Source organism: Temnothorax curvispinosus, unplaced genomic scaffold (genome assembly GCF_003070985.1).
Source record: "Temnothorax curvispinosus isolate PA1 unplaced genomic scaffold, ASM307098v1 QBEX01009885.1, whole genome shotgun sequence".
Taxonomy (NCBI): Eukaryota; Metazoa; Arthropoda; class Insecta; order Hymenoptera; family Formicidae; genus Temnothorax; species Temnothorax curvispinosus.
In genome coordinates, this window is record NW_020219665.1 from 498,948 (window position 1) to 519,724 (window position 20,777).

The 20,777-nt window shown below is 37.3% G+C and overlaps 1 protein-coding gene across 7 annotated transcripts in view; it reads left to right on the plus strand.

Annotated features, from left to right (window-relative positions):
* The window catches only part of LOC112459516 (basement membrane-specific heparan sulfate proteoglycan core protein-like), a 266,402-nt gene that overhangs the window by 133,826 nt on the left and 111,799 nt on the right, over window positions 1-20,777 (plus strand). For all 7 annotated transcript variants that reach the window (XM_025023646.1, XM_025023647.1, XM_025023644.1 and 4 more), the window contains exon 3: window positions 11,035-11,189. In XM_025023646.1, coding sequence (XP_024879414.1) covers window positions 11,035-11,189 — 155 coding nt within the window. The remainder of the gene's footprint in view (window positions 1-11,034; window positions 11,190-20,777) is intronic.

A 20,777-nucleotide genomic window follows, 5' to 3' on the forward strand; every position in this document is an offset into this window, starting at 1 on the left:
TCTCTCTCTCTCTCTCTCTCTCTCTCTCTCTCTCTCTCTCTCTCTCTTTCTTTCTCTCTTCGGGATGAAGTCGTGCGAGAAAAGGGGAAAAAAAGATCAGTACGAGAAGAATGCCCGCCACAGTAACTTCACAGGCCTGAATATACCCGCTGACCTCTCACACTCTCTTTTCGCGTCAATATTCTCACGTTCGGAGTTTATCCCGATCGATGCGGTGCGCGGCATGTTTTCCAGGGGAGCTTTTTATTATTCACATATTCTCCACGCTGCGAAGACGAGGTGCGGCGCTCCTCCGCGCCATCGTCGTCCCTTAACTAGCGGGTAATTACGAGTAATTATTACGAAAATTGCATCATGAAGTTCCCAAGCTCTGAAGCAACTTCCAAATCACTTTGCATGATATTCTAGACGTATATGTGTATTTCTATCTATATAAAGTACATGTATGTATACATACATGTTAGAGTTTAAAATGTTACATAGTTACATATTTTATTGCTGCGCGTATCGTTAAAACATTTTTATATATCTGGAATTTATTCGTATCTTTTGATAATAATATATCTATATACATATGTTGTTTTATATATCGAATATCGCGAGCTCGCACATTTCAAAAGAATTCCCAGCGAGAACATCCATCGTCGAAACGTAAGTTTCTGATGGATATCCGTTGATTCTCCAATGACTCCAATGACTCCAATGATCCAAGTTATTCATCTTCGAGCTGGTATCCGCGATAATCGAAAACGAAACGTCAACGAATCTCGGCGCGCGCGAAGAAATCATGGCGCGGAATGACAAAGCGTCATTGTCATCGTCGCAGGTCCGTCTCAGGACTCGCGACTCGTCGGGCATTTTAGTCACGTCGAAGTGTAATGATCGGTAAATAACAAATGACCGTGTCTGTCGGCTGTCCTCATCCTTCATCGTATAAGAGTAGCCGAAGCTGCTCGAACTTTCGCGTGGGAGGACGAGGAGAAGCGCCGGGCGTCGATTCTTCTTACAAGCAGCGCGCGGCCGGAAACTTGCGACACGCGACTCCGCCCCCGGAACTCCACTTCCGAGCCTCAGAAACGTACAACCATACCGGATGATACGTTTTTTTCCGACGAAAGTTTTGGTAGTTGCGTTATCTCGCCGAGAGTGGCAATTCTTACGGAATAGACCGCCTTTACACAATTCTCTCTCTATAAACAACCTGTGTATATAACAATGCGAATATTACTCGCGCGCAAATAAAAGTCAGCGTCGCAGGGTAAAAAAAAAAAAAAAAAAAAAAAACTGATGAATTATGCAATGAAGAGAATCAATAGTGTAAAGAGGCTAAATTTTTATTCCTAGATTTTCTATGCACATACAAATTCTTATTTTCATATATATGTGTATTGTTATAATCTTACGTAACGTTTCTTGACACAATAAAACAACCTGTTATAATCCTGTTATGTAAATATATGATGCGAAACTACAAGAAAAAAAAGGAAAGCAAAAGAAAACACACGTTTCTTTTCTTTTTTTTTAAACAGAATGTTAAATAAAGCGATTCGACGTATCTGCTATCGAGTTTCCTTACAAGTGTAATTTATGCGAAATTACTTCCCTTATTCGGGGGACGCTCGTTGGCTACTGTACTGAACTGAAAGAGACGACGACGGTGCGCAGTCAGTCGTTCCGCATGTAATTTGCACATTGCATCTCTGCTGGGAGAATTATGATACTGCAGATACGAGATATCTTACTTATGTTCCGCTTCAAAATAGCACGCAAGGCATGGAATTTCAAGAAGTTGGGGGGGGGATGAAGATGTTGCATTGCGGTGTCGCTCGATGACTTGTTTCCCCTCCACGCAATAAGTTTTGTAATTTTCTCAGTTGCGTAACTTTCTGAGTGGCAATTTTCCGGAACAATGACGCTCTTGATTCCTTTTTCAATTCTTTTGCAACGCAATCTCGATCTCTTCAGATCAACCCGATCTTCACGCAACTCGGATTTCTTCAATTTTCCGCGCGCACTCTTTCTCGAGTATATTGAGATTAATTTCAAAATTCTCCTACGTATAAAATTATACATATTTTAATAAATAAATTGCAACGTTAATTATTACGTTATAACGTTAACAGTTGCTATATAAGAAACCACACGGATTAATTTGCGCCAGTCAAAATATCTATCACCGCTATTTCATACCGTCCTCGCTCCAATCTACTTCAAGCCACCCAAAATGGCGGACGATATTGGACGCTATTTTCGTACGAGGATCGCGTTGCGGGTCGTAAGAATACAGTATCGCGACTCTGTTCGCCGCCTCGTTTTCTTCCCATACAATAAGTTTTGTAATCCCCTCGCGCGGTTACGTAACTTTCTGAGTGGCAATTTCCTTGAACCTGCTCGCGCCTAGTTTCATCCGTGATCCTACGATGTCCCAGAGCAACCTTTCAACCCGACCGTTCCTCCTTTAACCGCGAGAACGCACCTTCGACACACCCTTCTCTTTTGACTTGTCATCATCCTATATCATACTTTTGGCAGTCCACCTTCGTCATCTTCATTTGATAGTAAGCTTCTTATACTTCGTCCTGTCATATCGCTTATCCTTGAGATTTATTTTCGGTAGGCCGCACAATAGTTCTGGTTTTGAAAAAAGTTTGGAGAAAAGGTGTGTGAAAACGAACTAATATATATATTATACTACAGGTGTAATGAGAATCAATTGAACATGTTAAAAAGTTCAAATATGGAGACCCTTAAGTAAGAATCTGGCCAATTTGACAAATAATGGTAGCTGCGTAAAAACAATACACTCTATGTAGAATTTATGTATTAGTTAGAGACACATGACGACATGTTTTGTATGATAAATCATAACAAATATAGACTGGGTTTGTTTTGACGCTTTTGTTTTTATATTTTGGATTACTTCTGCCATTGTTTGTCAACACCAATCATCACACAGTCGATCAATGGCCAGACTCTTACTTGATGGTCTCTACTCAAATACATTAAAACTGCTGTAAAACTAATTGTAAGATGAAGAAATCTAAATCAAAATTAATATAATTAAAGTGTAATGTAATTAAATTACAGATAAGTAATTAGAAGGCAGTCTTAAAAAAAATATGATGCTAAAATCTATGAATGGGGATTTTTGAGTTGAAAGAGATAATTCAATTTTTATATTAAGATTTAAAAAATCTAGAAATAAGAAAGTCTCGACAAAACGCTTGTCATATTTCTAATATTTATTTAATGAACTCTTTAAGTACATAAGACGTCTTAATAAATTGCAACATTTTGATGTATTTAATACTGGTCGATAAAGTTTTAGCGCTATAAAAGGCTGACATTTATTTAATATTATCTTTGGTCGCACCCGCGGAATTATCGGCGCGCCACGCGCCACTATTATTGCCTTAATATTCTAAGTCGTTTACTGCGCAATGAGCGTATCGTGCTAGGGTAGAACAGATGTACCAAGATTACGGCATTGTTCACACTTAATAGACTAATTCAAAGTGCATTAAATTCCCAGAGCGTCAAATTTCAATGCGTGCCATGCGATTTCTCAGTCTTCTGACCTTGCTATCCATACGTTGGCCATGGGTCAAGTGTCACTACGAGGAGACGATGCAGACCTCCACTCGCTAGGACCAACTCTTTCGATTACTCGCCCCTCTCGACTCTTGATGATACCATACTCCCTTCGAAGCGCACGCACGTATACACGTAGACGCTTCAGAATTGGTGCCCTTAAGGACGGCACTACCGTGCCGTGAGGTTGAACGGCCTCGTGAGATTTGGACGTTCGCGAATTTAACTGCTGACTTCGCTCGATAGAACATCCCCTAGTTACTCGCTAATGGGCTTCGTAAAGTTTAAGCTCGCTTTTGAATACGTATGATATAGGTGAGATTCTGTTATACTAGATTGATTGCTGAACTGGAACTGCTGGAATGTTTATTCTGCTCAGAAGTGCTCTCGTGTTGAAGTGGCATATTTTATAGCATACAATTTGAATGAATAGAAAAGATCCTTAATTATATATATTAACCTTTTATTATTTTTTAATACAAGAAATTCTTGATACAGATACACAAATAAATATACAATAAATAGGCAGCATATGTATATAGTGTGTGGCATTACGTTATGTATTTTTGATATTCCTTCCGTTCCTCATCTTATTTTAGAGAATATGTTTCTTAACCGCGCAGAGATAAGGATAAGTTAAACTGGAATCGAACTTTCAATATAATTGCGAATAAAGTCGACGGTCGAGAATCACGCGTGCGCCGACGGGATTATACGGCCACTAAAGTTCTGTAACACCAGTACCACCATATTCCACTTTATGCTAAAGCCTGATGCAGTAGTAACTCAGCAATTTCTCCGATCTTTCGAGTTCTTTCCGCCAGAGAGGAAACGAGTGGTCTACGAACTTTCCTCGGATACTGCTCGGATTCTCGCATTTGCAGTATCTCCGCCATTGTACTTCCCTTCTATTCGAATTGTACAGGTTGTTCGAGCAGACATCTAAGACCTTAGTGTTTCACGTGCACCCATCCCCCGCGTCTCCTCGACTGTATACGTGCTGTATTATTTACCTCGACGGTTCATCTTCGCAGTCACGCGCATTTAAATTATCTTTGTTCGCAAAATGGAAGCACGCGCGATTCTAACACACATACTATTCTGTAATTTATAGGATGAGTGGAGGTCCGTAATAAATCTCACGGTCACAATGGACCGCGGTAAAGAATTATTTCAGTTACGTATATAAGACAAGATATACAATACATTATTTAAAAACTCGACATAGCTTTGAACCTTCGGTAAAGTATTTCATGATAAGACATTTTTTATCACGCGTTTTGTTTATTTATTATATAAAATTTACATAACAATTACTCATTACTGTTTATGATTATTTGAAGAAAAAAAACAACATTCGCTAATAATAAAATTTTAATGTCACGATATTTAATTGTTAATATTACAAAATTCTTAATATAATTATATTGTATTTTAAACAGTAACACAATACGTGATAAATCCTGTAATACATACATTAGGAACATATTATAATGTTTCAGTTATAACACATAATATTCCTTTATTATTACGCATAATAAAATAACATATTATTGAATCAAACAGTTGTATCGACATCGCGAGATATGAAATCTATTTCGCGCATCTTTCACTGGAATTTAGAGATCTATGTAACAACGTTAATATTCCATTTTACTCGAGAGGAGAGCTCTTCCACCCGCTGGCGACAAATCCTTCCGAGACGAATAGCTACGCGCGCGAGTTGCTCGTCAGAATTACTCCACCGCTCATTGTCTGACCCGAAACGCTTATTAATGTCGCGGCGTTCTGAGAGTGATAAATTGCACCGCCTGCGTATCACAGCGCGCGCGAACATTTTTCCGGAAAATGCCGGAAGGTCTTTGTGCTCCCGCGCGTTTCTCCCTCCCATCCCCCTTCCCCTTCTCCAGCGTTCTCATTTTTCACGGTTTTCAGTTATGCGAGCGGACGCTGATGAAATTGGCGAACGGGAGCGCGGCAAAGGGCCCCCGATGGCGCTGCGTCGCCGCGCGTGGAATCTGTTTGCTCATTTCTATTTACGAGGAATACGCGACCGTGTAAACCGCCATGTTAATAGAATACGCTCGTACCACATCCCAAAGGAGGCATATGGGCTACGGGATTGTAATCGACGCTGCCTCACCATATCGTTATCGCAATCGACCGTGTAGCCATCCACGGGCGGAAGCTTGACTTCACTTACGAAACACGCGCGCGTGCAAATTCGATCTCGCATGATGGTCTTTCGCGAGGTGATGTCTTGATCTTCCATAACATTTCGCGAAAAAAGAAAGAAGAGATACAGAGAAGAGTCTGGGGACTTATTTTTGGAATACTCGCTGAATTCCTTACTGTTTTTAACGTTACACAATATTGTTCCTCGGAAATTGTCTCTATTTTATTTAAGATATAGATACCGTACAGGCGTAGATTTTATATGCATATACCAATTTTTTAATTACTAGAACTATAAATATATTTAAATTTTAATATTAAAAGGCTAATATTTAATTACCCAAATAATTTTGAATCTAGAATTTAATTAAGAGGATATAATAATTGTTTTTTATATTGTTAATATTACTTGTTGCAAACATTAATATGTACCTATAAATATTATATTGATACAAAGAAATAAATTAAAACATTTATTTCATTTCTTTCTCATTTAAAGATTAAAATTCTAGGCCTCTATCAAATCTGTTAATATAAAATTCTAAAAGGACAAAACTGAAGAAAATATTAAAAAACGTTCCAGAATATCCATTATCTCTTTTTTAAGAACAGAAAGTCGTTTGAATATTTTAATAATATGTATGTTAATTTGCTAGTTTTTTTATATTCTCTCGAGAAATGAATAAAAAAATGTTCTCAGATATTTAGCAAATATAATTGATAAATTATAGATGTCGAATGGATTGTATTAAAATCGTTTTATAGCTTAAAAAGTAAATTTTTTCTCAAAAAATGAATTTATCCAGGCATGTATCAATCTGTTCACAATTGCAATCTAAATTATACACGATATATTTTATTTTGCCTCATCGCAGATTGCAGGACAGAGGATGATAAAAATAAATATCATTTCCCCGACCTCGACTTAGCTCGCGCAATTGCCGTCGACGTCGTCGTTCGCGAGTCGTCGATTTATCTGAACGGCAAAATCCAGCTTCTCCGATCGCAGGTAAAAGGGAGGGGAATGGCGCACTCATATTGCTGCGAGCCGATCGAGCGTATACCGCGACGAATTGCGACGAAGCGAGCAACGGAATAAAACGGCTAGAAAAGAACGGACCCTTCGGCAATGCACTCGATACCGAAATCGACGATACCATCCATTTCGAAATATCGCCAGCGCAGTTTCCGAGCCAAGTGCGCGACTCGGTATAGGAACTGGTTGGAAAACTATGGTGGACTATCGTAACGGCGCGGCGGGGGACACTTTGTACAGGCATTTGCTCCGCTTTTCGCTATCGTAACGGCAAATAAATATTGCTTCAGTGCCGGGCAAGATTCGACGCGGCTTAGCGCGGTGAAATACGGCGTGGACCGTGAGTAAAGCGCAGCGTGCGCTTTGACATTAACGGCATTACCGCGTTCTCTTTTCATCGCGCACAGCCATTAGTTCACATTAACGTGAGAAGGAATTTCTGTTTTTCGCTTAATAATTTCTAAAGAGTAGAAAACACATTGAAACATATTCTTTTGTGATATGACATAGCTGTATACACGAGAGCGTGAAGTCTACTACGTGATACACGTTTCTAACGAGATTATAAATATGTGTTTATAATTTTGCCTTCTGCTTCAAGACAGTATATATCTTAAAGGAATAAATATTTCATAATTATAAGGGTATAATGGATTTTATATAGCTTCTATATGCATTGTACGATATATCTCACTTTACGTTAGTTATAAAATTCTATTTCTTCTCTGAGTTTTAAATTTTACATACATAATATAGCGCATCCTGCATATTTCACATTCTTATTATCCTTTCATTTAAAATTCATAATTTGCATGCGATAATTTGCGTATTGAAAAAGTTTCGTTTTATATTTATTTGCTGTGAATTTTAATCGTGGAAAAGTTGTCGGAGCTGCGCATAGACAGCAGACGGTACAAAGATAAAATCAGGAATAAAGGCGAACGTGGCTAAATTTAAAGGCGAAGTGGAAAATTTTACTAGTGCTGTTTTCCGCCGAGTTCAAAGCTACAGATCAAACAACTCGGATTACGTGCCGCGACTGGAGGGAAGTTTGGAAAATCATCCGGCGAGTGGGCAGTGTGCTCGTATTGTTCTCGTGACCGGTGTTTGCTTAACCCGCGCGCCATGACTATAACAAGAAGTTATTGTTGCCACGGAGTGCGGAGAATGCGGAACCTTATTGAATTCGCGCAAGGTAGCAGTGAGGCGGGTAGCCTTTGCGTATCGAAAGTCGAGTTCGATAGCTTTCATTTCCCGGTGTTCATCGAAAGTTGAGAGAGAATGCTTTATTGGCGAAACAACTCCTCGAAACGTAAAAGTTTGTCTAGATAATATGGAAATGGGATACGAATGACGTACTATACATACACACACACACACACACACGCGCGCACACACACAATCGTAATATATGGTATTTAAGAATTTGAGTTAATTAATTAAATCACCAAATTCACCAAAATTATTAAATTTTTTAAAATAAAATGTAAAAACAATTTATTTCTAAGGCTTTTAATACTACATATTTAAATTCATTCAATTTAATAGTGAAATAAAGAAAACATAAATTTTAATTTTTTATTTATGTGCTTTAAATAATATATATTAAAATTTATTTTAAAAGCTTTCTGTAAATTGATAATATCGTTAAATGTTACACGTTATTTATCTTCGCTACACAATTTATTAGCGTAGTTCGATATTAATGATATTTTGGATTTTTCATAAAAACTGATAAAATTTATATATCGCGCTTTATAAACTTTCTCATGTTTTTGTATTTTCCGCAACGAAAACAACAGCGCGAACTGAAAAATTCCCGTTTTATCACAGTCATACATTAATTTCACCGTAAAGCAAGTGAATTAATTTCGCAGGTATGTATAGTAAGAGCGTTTTTAAGGTATACCGACCTTTTTTTGATCCCGTCACGTTTTCGTTATACCCCGAGTCTCGCTGTGCGATTTCCGCAATTTTCACATGTACCTCGTAACAATTTCAATTTCTACCCGCGCCAAAGTCCCATTTTCCCCGACATACAATGGAAAATTTTATCGGACGCGCTCTATCCCGGCCTTCTTGTCCGTTGCACGGCCGTTCCGTTGGGCTTTCCGATGCCACCCCCTCGGAAATCCGCCCGTTCTTTTTTATCCCATTCTGCTACTCCTGTGGGATTATGATAATGACAATCTCCGCGATCGTCGAAAGCTCGGTTAATGGCAAGTCGAGCGATTCATATAAATTGAATGAAACCCGCGCTGGGATGCATCATACAGGTATATTAACTACCACATGAACGTCACTGGAGTACATTAATTCCAGACACTGCATTTCTCTGAAAATAAAAAAAATGACGAAACAAGTTTTATTATTGTTTCCAATTAATCTTTTATTTTTTTAATAATATTAATTAACAATGTTTGATTTCCTGGAAGCAAAATCATTTCGCTATCATATATGGGTCAACCGGAAAATAATTGAAAATATAATTATGAATATACTTTCTGTATATACATTACATTAAACTAATATTGAGAGACAGATATATCGATGACGTTACACAAGTTAATGTTTATGAACGAGTATAATTGCAAGATGTTAATTAGCATTTTGTAAATCGGATGTATCTCAGTCAGAAGTGCATTACATCGTTTATAAACATGCGCGCGGTCGTCCAAATTATACAAATACGGACACTTAATTATTAGTGTGTTTAGTTATTATAGTGCATACATTTCTAAATACGTACTTACTTGTAAAATAAAGTGCAAAACTTTATTGAAATAATTGTCAACAATTAAAACCAATTTGTCGTATATTGTAGATCTTAGTATATCACTGTTGCAGATATACACCGTTATAGCGCGATGCGGCGAAAGTGATAGGAAGCGGCAAGCGTGTGTATATATGTATATATGCACGCTTTAATACGCTTTACGGTTATTAGTTTGTAAATTATTTGCCTCGATCTAAGATCAAAGAGGATAGTGGTATTCTTGGCGCGAACAGCATCGTGCTTCGTGATTGCTAAACGCAATTGTGTAGAGGAACCATGAGTAATGGCGTGACGCTTTATAATCCCGGAAGTTTGAGCTTAATCAAGTACTTATTACAATTGCCCACGGTATGCGCAACCCGGCAACTTTCAGTCCACTCGCAGCTGCAGCTTCTGATACTGTAAAGGGTTCCGCGTCTAATCTCGTTTGAATGTACGCTGTACTGAGTTTCCATATTCATCTAACTTCGACTTTGACTTTAGCGTTGAGTTATATAGCCCGCTCAATGTTTCATCAGATAAGATTTGTCCGCGGGTTTACGCGCCTTGTTACGCTTTCGATACACTCTCTTAGATAATATTTATTTCCAGCTGCGACAATGACACGCGTGAGATCTACAAGTATTTACACACTGCTAGGTATTTTTAATGACTAAAAATTTCAGGTATCTATATGTATTTCTATACGTTTTTTATGATTTCTTTTATATAGATCTTGTAAAAAAATAATTTTTTTTTATCGAGAATCTAGGATTAGAATCTGAATATAAATAAGGAAAAAAGGATTCGTTGTCAAATAAATGTTGGTTTAAAATTTAGATGTAAGGTGAAAACATAATTTGCATTTCAAAAATTTTATTAACATTATTGATTACGAGCTATTATCTTTCAAAAAATTTAATTTTATTATTTATTCGTGTATAAATTAAATAAATTGTGCGTCTGTTTATCTGTGTTACATCATGCTTTCTCATTACTATCATCAGACCTGTTTTTACCGTAAACTGTAAACTAACCAAGTTGTGGATTAAGACTTTACATATTATGATACGCGCGCTCCGCGCGCGAGAAGGGTTCATTTATATTTTATATTATAGCTTGGAGCCACAACAACTCTAAATTCACTACTGACCATCACATAAGATTAATTTGCATATGAGATTAATTTGTGCCTGCAAGCTTCTATTTTACAATAAAAACATCAGCTTTAGCTAATCTAAAAAAATATTTTCTAAATTTTAATTTTAACATTTATGCATAAAAAATATATTTACATGTATTCGTTATATTCTTTAAATAATTTGTGAAGTTAATGCAAAATATTTTTTCAGAAACACACACTTTATCCGATAATATTCCATTTTCAATTAGTTTATAAAATAAAAAATTGTATTTACAAAATTAACTTGCATTTTTCAACATCACTATATATTAATATGGCGTTATTCTGTTTTAGGTGGTTCCAGTATCGCCAGCGTGGTAGCAGGGAGCAAGCCGACGAGATCCTGGGACAAACCTCAATTCGACGATATTGCACCGCGAAACGTCACTGCCATCGTCGGTCAGACGGCGGAGCTGAATTGTTACGTCAAGCATCCGGGCGACCGTGTGGTGAGTACTATTTTCATACTACATTTGCCACGTTGCATCCGTTATTTCTCCCCTGCGTTGTCAGATAAAAGTCCATAGGAATTTTCATCAGTGCTGCACACCAATTTTTCTCAATTTTTCCAACGGCTATTCGATGCTTATTTTTTAAAGGCGTACAAACGATCGTAATGATTTTATAACATAAGGGGATTTTATAATGTTATGGAAGAGCGTAAAGATTTAACTACACGATCTAACTACACATTACGTCAAGGTAAAAAAAGCCATCAAGTACACGGTGCTGTTCTTCATTCCGTATTGTTTCACACCTTACCACGTCGAGCCGCTACTCCGTGTCACCGTCGATCTCGAAAGCTAATCGCGTTGATTAATGCCGCAAAATTGTTAGTTTGAAAAATGATGGAACGCAATTTCCACAGTATAGCTCCCGTATGACGTTAAGTTGTCGTGCTACTTCGAAATACCCGAAACAGAGATCTCAGATTATGGTACACGCTCTTGAGACTCTGTGTATACCAGCGCAAATTGCAGAAGCGCACGCTACGGAAAAATCGATCGGGAAGATACGCATAAAGCTTTTCGTCGAGATATAACTCTTTTTTTAAAACAGCGTCGCAAATGGAAATTTTCCCTCAATAATATCATGTTGTGATCCATTTTTTGATAAGTCGTAAAATAGTATGTTTGATACATTCTCTCGATGCAAAGTAATCAAGTTCTTTTCTATTTCTGCATTTTTAATTTTTACTGGATGAATATATTACATGTAAGGTATACATATTTGACAAACTTTTATACTGCCATGTAGAATTGAATCATAATTGATATGCTATTTGATTGTACCATATTATCGAGTATATTTGTCCTCGAACGATGCAATCGAAAAGACAAACATTTCTATTTAACACGCTTCTACTCTACGTCCACGATAACAAATATTTGTTTTTCTAGCTGCAATTAATACCCGCGTAATTGTGAAGTCACGTCGCGATTGCGCGCTTCGCGCGCGATAACTTTGCGCGTGTCGGCATAGGAAATCTCCTCCAGAAGAACGTTTATCGTTAGGATGCAAATGGGGCAGCGAAACTTTCAAAGTCTCCCCGACAAGCGGACAATAACGCTGCCCTGAGACAGTTCGCCTGTAACTGCAACAGTTACTGGGGAGGAACTCGCGCGCGATCCAATATGCGGCACACAACACAACGGTGGCGTTTTCACGGGAGTCCGGCCCGCGTGTAGAATGGGCGACGCGATAAAAACGCCCGCGGACATTCTTGCTGCGCTGCATTTACAATGGCCAGCAAGAAACGCAGCGAGGAGAGTTCTCTCGGCCTGATTAAATGCAAATCTCGCCGTTATTACAGCGCCCGCGAGCGCAGAAGGCAACGCCGTTCTTTAACGTCGCGCTATTCAATTAACAGCCGTAAGATTATTTAGTTTTAAATCGGTAAATAATAATTAATGCGCGCCGGCTTCGCTGCAAAGCTGGCGCGCTTTTGTCAGACTTTTGCAGGAAAGCGCGATCAATAGATCTCTCTCGCATTCTTTCCCGAGAAGAAGATCTTAATCTTTAAGATGACACATTCATGAGCGAGTTGCAGAGAAATATTTACGGCGTCGCGGTCGTTAAACCTTATCGACTTGCCGCGAATTGTTTTGGGTATTATCTTCGACAAGCATTAACGGGTCGTTAAACTTTAACGACCCCGCACTAGTACTGAAAGTCAAATGTTCAATCCTCGCTTCACAGGAAATTCGAGTTTGGAACACTTGTAGACGGATATCATCATTTAACTTAGTTGCTAATTACTATTCAAGATTGTACTTATTGTATGTACATTGTACACATTGTTAATAGCGAATATTTTAACCTGACGTAATAGATCTAGATTTTTGGTAATTAGTAGAAAACAAAATTATTGACGTGATAATTGCGTCTCTCTTGTAATATCTGAAATAATATTTTAAGTGTATTCCGGAAATACGTTGGGATTTATTTTTCTTTTTTTTTCTTGTTATGATGAGATAAAATAAAATATAATTATTTAATAAATCAATTTTGATGATTTTTATCTGTTAAATTCGTTTTTGATAGCGCCATTAAAAGTCATATTTGTAATCTTGAAAAAGAGCCAGTTCTCGTTAGAAATAAATTTCTGATCTCACAAATTTAAATTATTTTTAGTATTTCGTATTTCACCTGACTTTTATTGCAATCTCTATGCAAATTTTAATTTTGCAAGAAATTTACGGAGGCATCCCGAGAGCAAACTTATCGAAACAGTAATTTCGGATGATTCGCATAGTTCAGCAAGAAATGTTTCTTCTTCCGGAACTGTTTGCAAATACAAACGAACATCCCGGGAGTCGGTTATTGTTTGTTCTTGGATACTCCGGGCGCCGACAAGAGCGTTTGTGAATTCGTTTGCATTGTCTCAACCTTGTTACCTGTTTGAAAATGTACGTTCTCTAGGTTCATTAACACTTTGTGCAGCACGGGCGATAATGAAGTGTGTCCTGATGGAATAATTATCTTTGTGTGTAAATGGCGTGGGAGATGTTCGTCCATTTTGTCGCAACAATTTATTGTTCTTTCGTGTTCTCGCTCGATATCGTGCGGCAGTCTGCCTCTCGTATGAATACGTTTATAATATAAAAAACGTCCGGGGCGCGACACGCGAACGGTTTAAAGAGAACAATTATGCGTTAATTCGCCAAAATTCATTTCTCAGTTGATCTACGCCAATTACATTATCTGACTTGTGTCAAACCGCGTGATTTCTGGAATATTGTACATTGGGCACCGAGCGAATTCGATATATACGTAAATGTCCGCATAATTATGGGTGTTTATCCGATTTAGCATACGTATACGGCGCGATATCAATATGTACATTAAATCCATTAAAGTTACGTAATGAACAATTGAGGCTCAATGTTTATTTTACACTGCATATTCGCGTATTATTGCATTATGGGGCGTATAATACGATCGCGTCCGTCGCATACGGATGCGCGTTATACATTATTAATATCATTCGTTCAATTTTGATCGCGATCATCCGAGAGTTTTGTAACATTTGAGCAAAATTGTTAGCACACCACTTAATTAACCATTTTCCAATCACAACAAAATACTTATACTTTTTATTTGTCAACTGATATAAGTTAACGTTCTCGATTCTACACATTACGGTCGATTAATTTTGTATCAATATTATTCTTCTGCGCATAGAGTTTTAAATAATGCAAGATATTTTATAAAGCTACAATTATTTTTAAAAACTCTAAAAACAGCGTAAAGATCATTGATACAAGATGTTGTTTGGATTGATATAAACTTCGCATACAACGGGCATGATCAATTGTTCGATGCTTTCTGGATACACACAGCAGCTGCAATCTCAACAGGATGGTACGTAACATCGTTATCAGGGAGTTTTATTATTTTGAAACGGAGCAATCGTCCTCTTACTTTAACGCATCATTGAGCATCCTCGACTATCGTAACAAGAGAGACGGTCGTTAAAGTCGCCTTTACTCGCTCCTGAAATTCCCAGGAGTGCCTGCGCCATATTGTGTGCTTGTGTTCATCCGTGTAGCGTACCTATATATGTATATACAAGGTAGCTACAAGGATAAAAACTAGATATTTTTTTTTCTTAAATAATAATTCGCCAAAATTATTAGTCGCTATTTAATCTTGTGACAATTAAAATAATTATTTCTTTAATTTGACCTGCAATATCTAAAATATGTCAAAAAGTAAAAAATTACATACAAGAAAAGTATTTTGCTCTGAGAATGTTTAAAGCAACTGAATTATAATTTAAATATTTTGCAATAGATAGCCTTATATATATCTTTTTATAGCTGCTTTCTAGATTTTAAAAAAGATCTCGGTAATTGAGGTGAAACACTCGGTATAAGGTATAAGCGCGTGCGTGTATCCGATGATGGTTGCGCGAAGGCTGTCTTTAATTGGCCAAACCGAAGGGCTTGAGAATAGTAGAAGAAGCAAATTGCGAGGGTGGTTGCCCCCGACTGCACGTTCTCGACGCTGGTAAATGAACCGATCAAGCGTACCCGGCCAAGTGGTTGCCAAGAGAGTATCGGGTCAGATCGCTCGTCACTATGTCGATGATATACATGTCGCACGGCATACATATAGCCAGCCACAAACGTCTCGGAGTAGGTACGCTGCTATTACATTGGCGAGTATGGGATAGCTGGGGCGAAGATCAAAGGATAAGTGCAACTACCGAATTAAATAAGCCGACAAACGTGAATACAGGGGGACTAACTTTAGCCAGTTTTGCACACTTATACATGTGATGTTATTGTATATTTAATACATTATATTTAGCTACTGCCATGTATTTTTGAGTGTAAATTCGCACCATGCAAATCTAAAACGCAATGTTGAACATATATGTAACAAAATATATACATAAAATTGATTTTTAATTTATATGTTAAAAATGCACCGTCTAATGTAAAGATAATAGATTGTAATACCTGATTGTAAAAAATATACTTTCTGTTATTATACATGTGAAATATGAACATATTATAAATATATATATCTGAAATTAACATTAAATGTCTGAAGTAATGTTCGATATTAAATATCTCTCGTTTAATTAATAACTGAGAGACAAGTTGGAGAGAAAAGTTGCTAGGAGTAGGTCGCATTTCTCACTGCAGCCAGAGCTTGTAGGCGGAACAGCCGGCTTGATTGTAAAATGGATCGGAAGTGATCCGTTTAATCGAGCCCTTCCCATCGCATGTACCATCTGAAATAGTTCGAATGGCTTAGGCTTAATCGTGTATCTGCACACTGCCAAAGTGATATCGTTGAAGGAATTCCGATACATGCTACAAGAGTTAGCGTTTGATTGCGCGAATCGACTTTGCATTTTCATTAAGCATAATGAATCGTACAGATACGCGAGTGGCTGTGTCACTCTAATCGGTCCTCCCCTTTTTTTGCGCGACGTCATATCTACTTTTCTGTAAAGCGGAAAACGAGCACCTGAAACACTATAATACTCTTCTTTGACGCGATATCGGAGGATTGGCGCAAATTCATTTTAATCGTCAAAAATATGGCCGCCCAAGCTAACGTTTCATCCACTTAGCGGCGGGTATTAAATGATAAATCAGCGGCGGGTATAGGCGAGCATCGTAAACCGATCCGCTTTCCATTTAACAATTTGCACGTTTTACGCGATACCGTATCTCGCTCTTCTCAAAATCAATAAAGTAGGAATGAGTCACGGCGGATACATGCAAAATTCAGCAGAATAAACTGTTTGCTATTTGCAGAGTGCTCCAGAGCAATGCATTGTTTATCTCTGTATAAAATACAACGGTCGTGGTTTAAAAATTTTATTTTTTGGTTTTTTTTTTTTTTTTTTTATATATTCTGATCGCCGAATAAGTAAATATTTCACGAGAAAGATCGGGGCTGTCATGATAACGTTGAATTTTCCATCTGATCTTTATATTACATTCTTGTTATATAAATGGGAATCTCGATCACGATTTTACAACAAAACTATATTGTAATAGCTCTTTAGATACATCAAGCATAATAATATAGCTATTATTGGAACAATCGAAATCTCTAAAAACTGGCATCAAATTTTATATTGTAGCAATTTATGGGTTTTTGCTAGCACATTTTTGACGCTTTATCAAACGTAATAGAAAATTTATTTAGACATTGTAGCAATTAATAATCCTTCCTATTGTTTCTATAAAACGTACAACCACTTATATCGCGCATTGTTCGAAAAGCGCACGTTGTATAATCCACCATTATCCTCGGCCACCCTCTTTTCAATCCGTCGCGGACGATTTCGAGCGTGGCCTGGAAAATAAAAGCACATCGCACAATATGCGAGCCGCCCGAAGGTATTTCCCGGCGACACCCTTTCACATCGCGCCGGTAACTCCGATAATTGATTTAGCGGCGGATCAGGAACGTAACACATATAACTGCTCCGTGCGACGGGGCGGCTGCGGGGGGGCGAGGGTTCCGTTTAAACTTAGTTTAATTAAACCGTGGATTTATTGGGCACCGCTTGATACGCGCACACGAAGACACGGCCATACTAGCGAGCGACAAGAGGGTACGTCGGTGTACCTGAGCTGGTAGGGGAGGGTAAAGCGAGATAAAGTAGGGGGGGACGAAGCTGATGGGCGAGAGGGTGGGTCGAGGAGGAAGAAGAGGCACGGTACACGTGTCTACGAGTATCCTCTTCGTTGCTGTGTGAGTGTATACGCCATGCAGACGGGACAAAATCTTCCAAATGGCCTCGGAAGAAATATTGCGGGGCATCAATTGGGATAATGGCGCGAGTGATCTAAGAAGACTTGGTGAAGAAATCGGTTTCGTGATGTTCCCCCAGCATCCACAGCACCCACCGGCGATATTTCTCTCCTCGAAAATGTCACGGAATCAGCCGAGATGCATATTCAGCGAAATCACACTTTAATGAAGGGCGCCGACTACTCCTCGGGACGCGAAATGTACACCGCCAAGGGTGAGCTCGTGGTTTAATTGGGAAGAGAGACGAGACGAAAAGCACTCGGTGCTGTACGATTCTTGACTTATCTCGCGATGATTGCTCGGTTATTTTTAATAGTTTTTTTTCCCTCAAATCACATAGGTATATTGTTGCTAAGAAATCATACATCGGTACCATTTCTTATTCAATTTTCTTTGTAAATTCTTTTACGTCTTAGATTTTCTTAGAGGACTTTGTTAATGACGTTACAGATATATACATCACTTTTGTACTTGTTGAAATGTAAAGAATATCAATAGTTATATGTTTTTATACGTTCCTTTCTATGTATATTTGCGCACGTTTTTCTAAATTTGTTAGCGCAAAATCATTTAGATAGCGAAATACCTTTGTTACGATTTTAATAGCATTTGATAAAATGTCGAAAACACTATTACGTAGGAAGACGTACATATATCGCTGTAATACGATGTTCTTGGGACATTGTGTATTTCGAAAGCCGAGCTTAGTACCGAAACCACTAATATACGCATTTAAGGAGCTGAAATGCATACGTAATTAGATTGCATCCCGTTGAAACGTATCCAATTGCAGGCAACTCATTACACGAAGTAGAATCACAAATACTAATTTCTACTTATTTAAATGCGTTTTAGTTTATAGATTAAATTAGCATTTTCTATTTATAATATGTAATTTATAAAGTATATTATATCAATTATCGATAATTAATGTTTGATTTTATAGCTTTAAAATATAATGTTTAATTTCTTTAAAAAATAAATCTAATTTTATATTCTGCGTATAAATGTTATTATTTTAAATAATGAGGTTACAGAAAATTAATGGAGTAAATTTAAAGTGATAAATTGTATTTTGCCTTATTATATATCCTTTTAGTAAGAAATTTTATTTTATTACTTTTTTATTATATATACAAAATAATCTTTAATATCTAATAATAATGTCAAACCAATTGAGTTTTATAAAATACATTTTAAATATTTACATTAATATGTTTTTTAAATTATTTTTTAATATTACAATGTTTGTAAATTCTAATAATCCAAGTATAATTTTCTGGACAATTCCAACACTTTAATGATCTTTAAGAGATTTGTTTGCGACCACTTGTTTCTTATCTTCAGGTATTTTCTTTCCCTTCGTTCCCTCGTTCGATGAAGGAAATTTTGATCCTTTGAGTATTTCATCAAGGATCATTATTTACCACGGAAAAATCTTTTTGAAGTTATTACCTCATAAGCTACGAAATTCGGGGAAATTTTAGGGAAGTCCATTGACTTCTAATTTATCACATCCTAGTTTGTAGCTAATTAGCGAGAACCCTTAATGCGCTGTCGAGAAATATGCAAACTGGGCGACAAGCCATCGTTTTTCTTATCGAGGGATTTACTGACATAATTGCGATAAAGCAGCCGTGGAACGATAATATCTACCGGGCAAATGGGCTAACAATAAGTATAGCTTTTATCATTTTGCATCCTTGAGCGAACGCTGACTTGCATTTTCTTTGTCAACTCATGTCGCGTAAAGACCGCATATAGTTTAACGCTCCGAAAATTTTCATGCATCGATTCGGATTTCTAAAGCGGAATAACGATACGCGATAAATTCGCGTTGAAAGTTATCATCATATAAAACGCATTACGATTAAATTGCGAAAATTTTGCGAAAATGACTTTGCAGCTATTATAGTAACTGTTTCAAAGCAATAATGAAAACGGGAAAGGGAATTTAATATTTCATATTTTCGCATATACCGTATGTATGTGTGCTTTAAATTTGTATTGAAAAGATAAATTAAAATATTTTCCGGGATTGAAAAAAAGGGGGGAAAATCGCAATCGTCAGCGCGGATACGAAACTCATCCTTCTAATCCCGGTGGAGGCAAGGTGGAGTGTTTGTGGACGAAAGCGTTCTCTAGGATTTCCTCCAGAAGCGTCTTTCGATTACGAACCTCTGTCCTAGAGTTTGCACAGTGGACGAAGGGTCCTGTCCATTACTCGACCGAACCACACCCACTACTACGCCGGTGATTCCCAATAACCCCGACGAAGTGTCGGCCGAATGGGGAATAAAAACCAGTCGCTGCCTTAATACAAAAGACACAAATAATAACATTATTACACAGAAGAGAGAATGTAGGAAAAATATTCGATAAAAATTTAGAATTAACATAATGAGAAGAAGAAAGAATGATTTCTGTAATTTTATTTTTATTTTTAATACAATTACAAAGCATAAAATCAAGCTGATGAAAGCAAGAAAATTAATCATACTTGTTCAATTTCGATCCTAACGAAGATAAGTTGAAGAGATTAATTTTGCGGGAAAGATTTCAATCAAGTTGCAATTACTTGACTTGTCCATATGAACGGTACGCAGAGTCAACAACAATGGCTGGCGAGAACAAGTGGGCCGGATTCTCTGTCTTCGATTCAACGGACGCGGAAAAACAACAGCTCGCGGAGAAACGATTGCTTTCAATTACCTTTATCTGTATTTACTGTGACCGACGAAAGGCTGGCCGGATATAATTGGCACTCGTTCCTTGGGGGATTGTCCTCGGACAGACGCGCGGATAGAATTAGCCTGCTCCTGGTGACTGTTTCTAAGTCTTCGTTTGTCGCGAAATTTACTGACCGTTACCCTAGATCCGGCAAATTGGACATATCGAAGAAGTTTAAAGTTATTTTCATTTCTTCGCGAGCAGAATGATAGCGATCTTTGTTAACATTAATTGACAATAATTTGAAAAAATAATTTTTACACAATCTTATTCTTTAATTTACCCTTTTTACAGTCTTTCTCATAGATAAATAAATATATACTTGCATATGGCATTGACGTTTGCAAGCATTATCTATGTATTGACTTATTCATATACAGCAAATATTATACCTTCTTAATTAAAAGAAAAACATACGTACAACAGTAGTAAAGATTGCATGATTATACTTACATAAAAAACTAAATATTGAGTGAGACAAAATATCGAGCTACTTTAAATATTTATGTGAGAATATTCTT